The 8718-nt window shown below is 38.4% G+C and overlaps 1 protein-coding gene across 2 annotated transcripts in view; it reads right to left on the bottom strand.

Annotated features, from left to right (window-relative positions):
* Positions 1-1744: 1744 nt before the first annotated feature.
* The window catches only part of HACL1 (2-hydroxyacyl-CoA lyase 1), a 37165-nt gene continuing 30191 nt past the window's right edge, over positions 1745-8718 (bottom strand). For both annotated transcript variants that reach the window (XM_043874335.1, XM_043874334.1), the window contains exons 14-17: positions 8236-8394; positions 7224-7331; positions 6127-6313; positions 1745-1905 (exon numbers count right to left, since the gene is read on the bottom strand). In XM_043874335.1, the coding sequence (XP_043730270.1) occupies positions 1873-1905; positions 6127-6313; positions 7224-7331; positions 8236-8394 (487 nt within the window). In that variant the 3' untranslated portion in view covers positions 1745-1872. The remainder of the gene's footprint in view (positions 1906-6126; positions 6314-7223; positions 7332-8235; positions 8395-8718) is intronic.

The following is an 8718-nucleotide window of genomic DNA, read 5'->3' as shown; positions in this document are numbered from 1 at the left end:
GAGGCCAGCATCCACGGGGAGCAGGGGACACCTGGTGAGATGAACGGGGCCACCCACTTTCTGCCTGCTTTCTGCAGCCCAGGCTCTGCAGTGTGCATCACAGAACTCCATAAGAGGACATGCCGGGGCGGCGGGGGGTGGGGGGCGCTAATCTTGGGGGCTTGTCAGGTGAAACCACATCTCCCTGCAAGCGTCTCCTCAGCTCATACCTCCAAGCTGGAGGCCACCGCTTGGCGGAGGTCACTTAGGCCCCTAACAAGCCAACAGATGGATACAAGTCCGATGTGCATGACACAGTCAAACTAGCTGAACTGAGATATAAAGTCCTATACCCCAATTCATATATGACTGCAGATAATAAACAAGGACGACTCTGAAAATAAGTGATACTTCCCATTTCTAGTATTTTCTTAAAACAGTATCTGTTTCTGAGAATACAATTATATAATTATTTTCATTTTAAAATCTTATACAAGTAGGAAAAAAAATACGAAAAATAAAAGTTACTTAAATACCATCACCAAGATATACTAAAATTTTGGTTTACTTCATACCCTTTTTTCTCTATGTAGATTATCTGTGAATGAGTAAAGATGTATATATCCTGACCTGAACCCATCCATTTTTGTAGCTGTGATTGTGCTCAGTCACATCTGACTCTTTGGGACCCCATGGACCCCCAACAGGCTCCTCTGTCCATGGGATTTTCCAGGCAAGAATACTGGAGTGGGTTGCCATTTATTTCTCCATTAATAAACATTCTCTTCAACACAATTTTTATTTTATGATGTTGAAAAATCATAACTTATGTAACTGATGTCTTATTATTAAACCTTGGGGTTGTTCCTAAACAAAACCATGCTGAATGGGTTTACAAATAAATATTTGACCAAATATTTTATTATTTCTTTAAAATACATTCTTGAAATATGCCCACTGGGTCAAAAGGTATGGGGTATGAACATTTTATGATTGTGAATACAAACACTGCTGGAATTCCTCAGTGAAATTTGTACCAATTTCGGCACAGCACTCCCCTCTTCCCTTCACCCTCACCAAATGCTGAAAACTATAATTTAAAAAGTACTTTGCCAAGGAGCTGGGGTATCAAAGAGGTTTTTAAGTTTAACTTACATACTCATTTGTATTCATACTCATACTCTGATTGATCATTTGCTTTTTTCTATTAATTATACATTCATGCCCTTTGGCCATTTTTTGACTAGTACATTAACAGTTTTCTTATCTACAAGAGTTCTTTATATATTAAGGCTGTTGATTGTTGCTCTCAATGTGGTACACATACACTAAGGTTGATAATCCAAATATACCCTGAAATTATTAGTTTGGGTGTGATGTGACTTCTCCTTTGGTTTAAGTTCTTTACAGAAAAATAAAACACACACTCAACTTATAGTGTAGAACAAGGCCCATCAAACCCTGGGCAGACTAAGGTACAAAGTGCTCAGTGGACAAACCACAAGGCAGAACTAGTCCAGGTACTCCAACTCACTGAACATGCCTCTTGGTATACAGTTCTTGAAGCTTTTTTTGTCTGAAGAGTTTCTAAAAGATATGTGACACTAAGAATGGATTTATTTAAAAGAATATTTATGTGTAATTCAACAGTTAGGCAGTCACAATACAGTGTAATTAACCCCTTCTTCCATCTGTAAATGGTTATTTCTGTGGTAGGATATACTGCTAACTTTTTATATTTTTAATCAATTCTTACACTATAAAATGTCATTTAGAAATGTTTTATTTAATTTTTACATGACAATTTTAACATTATAGTAATTTTGTTGTGAAAAATAAAGTTCCATCTTATAGGAAAGAGTGACTCTTCAAGTCACTCATTGGCATCTTTATTTACAGATTAGACCGGGTCAGCCAGTGAAAATCCTAGAAAAAGAAAAGACAACAAATATTCAGTCAAAAGAAATAACTATGTCAAACTATATCCTACTTTGCTTGCTCTAAAATCTCAAAGTCCCATTATAACGACACTAGCCACAGTGGGGGTAAATGAAGTTTTATCTCTGATCTAGAGCTTTCCCTAAAAAGGAGCTAACAATCCATTAGTGAATCTTCTGTCTCATCCTACAAAACAACTTAATATCATTTTCTGAATCTTGCCCCATTAATAATAATCAGGGTACACACAAAAAAACTATAGAATATGAAAGAAGCAGAAATACAGGCAAAAGAAGAGAGAAATTTACAAAACAGAAATATGTAGAAAACAAACTTAGGGTTTGTCGTTGTTCAGTTGCTCAGTTGTGTCCAACTTTTCGACCCCATGAACTGCAGCACACCAGGCTTCCCTGTCCATCACCATCTCCCGGAGCTTGCTCACACTCACATCCATCAAGTCAGTGATGCCATCCAACCATCTCATCCTCTGTCGTCCCCTTCTCCTCCCGCCTTCAATCTTTCCCAGCATCAGGGTCTTTTCCAGTGAATGAGCTCTTTGCATCAGGTGGCCAAAGTACTGGAGCTTCAGAATCAGCATCAGTCTTTCCAATGAATATTCAGGGTTGATTTCCTTTAGCATGGACTGGTGTGATCTCCTTGCTGTCCAAGGGACTCTCAAGAGTCTTCTCTAGCACCACAGTTTGAAAGCATCAATTCTTTGGTTCTCAGCTTTCTTTAAGGTCCAACTCTCACATCTGCACATGACTACTGGAAAAACCATAGCTTTGACTAGATGGACCTTTGTCAACAAAGTTAATGTCTCTACTTTTTAATATGCTTTTTCATAGATTTTGTTCCAAGGAGCAAGTCTTTTAACTTAATAGCTGCAATAACTGTCCACAGTGATTTTGGAACCCAAGAAAATAAAGTCTGTCACCGTTTCCATTGTTTCCCATCTATTTGCCATGAAGTGATGGGACTGGATGCCATGATCTTAGTTTTTTGAATGCTGAATTTTAAGCCAGCTTTTTCACTCTCCTCTTCCAACTTCATCAAGAGGCTCTTTAGTTCCTGTTCCCTTTCTGTCATGAGGGTGGTGTCATCTGCATATCTGAGGTTATTGATATTTCTCCCAGCAATCTTGATTCCAGCGTGGTTCATCCAGCCCAGCATTTCGCATGATGTACTCTGCATATAAGTTGAGTAAGCAGGGTGACAGTATACAGCCTCGATGTACTCCTTTCCCAATTTGGAACCAGTATTCTGTTCTTCCATGTCCAATTCTAACTGTTGCTCCTTGACCTGCATACAGGTTTCTCAAGAGGCAGGTAAGCGCGTCTGGTATTCTCATCTCTTTAAGGATGTTTCACAGTTTGTTGTGATCCTATTGCTATGAACTTCTTAGACCTGCTTTTGCTGCACCCCATAAATTTTGATATATTGTATTTCCATTTTCATTTGTCTCAGACATTAAAAAAAATTTTCTTTTTATTTCTTCTTCGACCCCTTTGCTGCTCAGTAGCATGTTGTTTCAGCTCCACATTTTCTAGTTTTCTTTTGTAATTGATTTCAAGTTTTACACTATGGTGGCTGAAAAAGATATTTTGTATGACTTTATTCTTAAATTTATGAAGATTTGTTTTGTATCCTAACATATGCTCTATCCTGGAGAATCTTTCATGTGCACTTGAAAACAATGTATATACTGCTGTTTTTGAAAGGAATGTTCTGAATATATATGTTATTGACTGGGGAGTTTTTGCAGAAACTAACGCCTGTGGCCAATGATTTTTCATGGAAGTGTATACTGAAATGTTTTCAGACAGTAAGTTAAGTCCATGTGTTTGAATGCGTCATTTAAGGTTGATGTTTCCTAACTGATTTTGTGTTTGGATAAGCTATCACTGATGTAAGTGGATGTTAAAGTTCCCGAATATTATTATATTGATGTCTCTTTCTCTTTAGGTCTGTAAATATTTGCTTTATATCCATGTTTATGTGTGTAGTTTCCTATGTTGTATGCATATTTACAAATGTTATGTCTTTTTGTTGGATTGACTCCTTTATCATTAAATAATGCCCTTCTTTTTCTCTTATTACAGTCTTTGTTTTGAAGTCTATTTTATCTGATGTAAGTACAGCTACTCTAGCTTTCATCTGGTTTCTATCTGCATGAATTATTTTTTTCCATCTCTTTATTTTCAGTTTGTGTGTATTCTTATAACTGAGAGTCTCTTATAGGCAGCATATAGATGTGTCTTTTAGCCATTCAGCCACTCTATTTATTTTTACTCAAGAACTTAATACATTAATATTTAAAGCAATTACTGATAGGTATGTACTTATTGCCATTTTGTTCTTTTCTGGCTGTTTTACAGTTCCCCTTTATTCCTTTTACAAAAGTCCTTCATATCAGTTTTATAAAAACAGAATTTCAGTACAATTCTGTATGTTTCATAGACTCCAAATAGTTAATTCACATTTCATTTACTACCAGGTACCCACTTTGCCCATTTGTCCACTGCCTTGTTCAAAACAGAGAAAAATCTAAGAGCAGATTTATAAAGAACCAAGACAAAAACTACTTGAAAAAATATACAAAATATTGAAAACAACAGCTGATATGCAAGGTGTAAGCTTGAAGGCCAGGTATATAAGAGAAAGCAAAAGCAGCTGGACCAGGATCAAAATACAAAGCTAAGTATGACAAGCAACTTATTCTGGAATGGAACAGGAACATACTATAAACTTCATCATTTATTTTACTGCTATAGTCTATACTGCAGTTTTGCTTTAGAGGCCAAAGTAACTAACTTTGAATATAGTTGCCCAAATTACCCTATGATATAATCTCATGTCCTATTGAGCCTATCTCCACTCTCTGCCTTCCAGCCACTGTAGCCTCCTTTCAGCTCCCTGGACTTGCCACGCCCTGTCCTGCTAAAGAGCCTGCACACAGCGTTCTTCTCACTTCTCTGCTGAGCATGTCCTACTTCCCTGCTTATCCTTCAGCTCTCAATTTAAGCATCACTTCTGAGAAGACTTCCTCATGACTCCAGTATAAACTGAATTCCTTTGTGGGTTTTTTTTTGTTTGTTTTCAAATTTATTTTATTGAAATATACTTAGTTGATTTACAGTGCTGTGTTAATTTTTGCTGAATAGCAGAGTGATTCCATTATACCTGTATACAGATAACCTTTTTCATATTCTTTTCCATTATGGCTTATAACAGAGTTTTGAACATAGGTCCCTGTGTTATACAGTAGGACTCTGTTGCCTACCCATTTTATATATAACAGTTTGCACCTGCTGATCCTAAACTCCCAATCCATCCCTTCCCTCTCGCCTTTCCCCGTGGCAACCACAAATCTGCTCTCTGTATCAGTCCGCTTCTGTTTCACAGGTAAGTTCATTTGTGACAAATTTTAGATCCCACCTACAGATGATCCCATACAGCATTTGTCTTTCCCTTTCTGACTGACTTCACTTCATATGATCATCTCTAGGTCCTCCCATGATGCTGCAAATGCATAACTTTGTTCCTTTTCACAGCTGAGTAATATTTCATTGTATACAGGTACTACATTTTTATCTATTCATCTCTTGATGGACATTTAGGTTGCTTCCATGTCTTCATTATTCCAAATAATGCTGCAGTGAACACTGGGGTGCATGTATCTTTTCAAATTATGGTTTTCATCAGATATACGTCCAGGAGCAGGATTGCTGGATCATATGGCAACTCTATTTCTATGTTTCTGAGGAACTTCCATACTGTTTTCCACAGCGGCTGCACCACTTTACACCTCCATCAATAGTGTAGGAAGGTTCCCTTGCCTCCACAACTTCTTGGATTCCTTTGTTTTATGTTTATTCAGAACTGGGTTTCTTTCCTTCAGAGGAATTGCCTCACTCTACTGTGATACATTCTAGTTGAGAGGTGACGGACTGTACTTTCTGACTGGACAATAAACTCCACGAGGTTGAGAACCAAGCCTAGCTTTGCTCACTAAGCTATTCTTAGCACCTGACATACCACATCTAATACCTATCTTAACAAATACTCATTGAACAAACAGATGACAGTAACAAACTCAGAAATGGTTTACACAGAACTCTGTAAATAAGAGGGTGTTCTATTTGGTAAATACTTTTGGGGGTGGGCTGAGAGATTCATTTCTGCTTTCTGCTTAGCAACTGCGTTTACCTGGGCTTTCCGAGTGGCTTGTGGCTCAATCATGATGTTGATGAGGGAGGGATTAGTTGTGTCTGCCAGGCTCTGCCTCAGGGATTTCTGGAGTTCTTCTGGTGTTTGTACAAAATACCCTTTGCCTCCAAATGCAGTCATGACAAGCTCATAATGTGAGTGGGGCAGAAGACACATTGGAGGGGCCCTGAAAAAGAAGGTCATAGTCAACAGAAAAGATTGTCTGAAATAATTTGTGGGAAAATTTCAGCTAAACTGAAAGGCATACTTTTCTGTAAACTGAGATGCCTGTACATTAAACTTTCCATACATTTTTTATTGTCTATGTGACAATGTCTAATGAACTTTCCATGATGATGGAAATTTTTTTATCTGTTCTGTCCAATATAGTAGCTACTAGTGACCTGCTGCTCTGAGCACTTTAAATGTGACTAGTTAAAAAGAGGAACTGAATTTTTAATTTAAACTTAAACAGCCCGTATGTGGCTAGTAGCTACCTTGCTGGACAATGTAAGCTATACCATCAACTATTATGAATCCCTCTTCTCATAAAAAAGAAGAAAAAAGGAATGATTACTACAAAACAGCAAATAACAACATAACAACAAAGTCAGCAAGGCTTAAGACACATACCCATGCCCTGATCCCAGATTCACACCTCTCATATCCCACGGCCAGCCACAGTACTGTCTCAGTGTGACTCTGGCATCAGATGACCAAGATTTAGCTAAGTGGTAAAAGGAAGGAAGACCTCTGTAGCATAAACAACATGTAAACGTCTATATTCCTATATTGTATAGTAGGAATAGTAGGACTAGGAGCATTTTGCAATAAGCTTTTTTGTTAACAAGGCTTAGACATCAAACTCAGTCACCTGAGACTTCAGTGGCTCCCTGACCATAAACTATTCATTGAAGTGCCAATCAAGGATGATTGTGCAAAAAGGAACCATGCAGACAGCTTCTGCCCTGTAGAGCAGCTGACTGTGAAAAGCAGCAATATTTACACCATGCAAGCACATTCCAGTACAGTACACTTTTTAAACAGAGATTAAACTAGATGAGAAAAGTAAATATATGCTGTTCTGGGTTACTTACACTGTAGTAGCATCTCCAAATTTTAACATTTCCTTCCAACTATCTGTATCAAAACCTTGATAAATTCCATTATTATTCACCACCAAAAGTACAATTGGCAAGTTGTACCTAAAATTGAAAGCAAAATATAAAGGAAATCATTTTCCACTCTAATGCAATTTCTTTTCATTGGATTAAAATTTTAACTTGAAAATGGGTAGTTTTCCATAAGTTTTTTTGTAGTATGAGGGTAAGACTAAAAATTAAGCATTTGTTATCCTAGTGAAAGTGCAAGTTGCTCAGTTGTGTCTGACTCTTTGCGACCCCATGGACTGTAGCCTGCCGGGCTCCTCTGTCCATGGGATTCTCCAGGCAAGAATACTGGAGTGGGCTGCCATACCCTTCTCCAGGGATCTTTCCAACCCGGGGATGGAACCCCAGTCTCCTGCACTGCAGGCAGACTCTTTACCCTCTGAGCTATCAGGGAAACCTTAATAAAGATTATCAAATTATTAACAGAAATATCATGTAGCAGTAGAAAGAATGAAAGGTTAGTGGTTGGCAGACTGGTCCTACCACTATGCAGCTGTGAACCTCAGGCAAATCACCGAGTTTTTCTGAACCTTGGTTTTCACAGATTTAGGGGCTAACAAGAATGACACCTTCCATATTTAATCCCCGCTGAAGCACCTAGATTACTTCAACTGTTCCTCACAACTAACTGTCCATTAAGGTAGGAACTAGTATGATTCCTCTTCCTGTTTTAGAGGAGACTGAAGTTTGGTTAAGAGACTTATTTTGGGTCTTGGCGGTACAGCCAGCATTTAAATAATCCAGGCCATCTGACCCAGAGGCTGTGGTCTTAACCACCAAGCTCTGCTATCTCCCCAAAGAAATCAAGATTTTCTCAGACCAGAACTTCCTTTCAGTGACCTAAAAACTACTCCCCTGTTTTGCATTAGGCAAGTGGGTCTTGGGTATAATTTTTCATATTTCAGAGAAAGAAATGCCCGGATTCAGGATGCTTTTTTACCTGCAGATGGTTTCTACTTCCATGCCAGAAAATCCAAATGCACTGTCTCCTTCCACACAGATGACCCGCTGCCCTGGGTTTCTATCTTTAGCCACTATAGCAGCTGCAATGGCAAATCCCAAACCGACTCCTATTGTTCCAAAAGTACCAGCATCAAGTCTGTTGGGGAACAGAGCTAAAATGAAACTCTCTGGGCATATCACAGATGGTGTGGTTGGCACAAATCTAGTCATATCCACATGGCTCATGGAACAATAAAGAACAATAAAAACATTCTCCTTAGTATTAAGACTGTGAGAAACTAATTTGTTACGGATAAGCAGAATGAACAGGAAAAATCACCTATGACTGCTTGGAAGACTACGAATATATCCTCAGAACACAGAGTACACAAATTATCACATGACCTCAGGACACACCAAGCATTGCTGTTCAGTCGCTAAGTCGTGTTTGACCCCATGGACTGCAGAATGCCAGGTTCCT

Source organism: Cervus elaphus, chromosome 19 (assembly GCF_910594005.1).
Source record: "Cervus elaphus chromosome 19, mCerEla1.1, whole genome shotgun sequence".
Classification (NCBI taxonomy): Eukaryota; Metazoa; Chordata; class Mammalia; order Artiodactyla; family Cervidae; genus Cervus; species Cervus elaphus.
The sequence above is the reverse complement of the archived record's forward strand: the minus strand, read 5'-3'. Positions and strand labels throughout refer to the sequence as shown.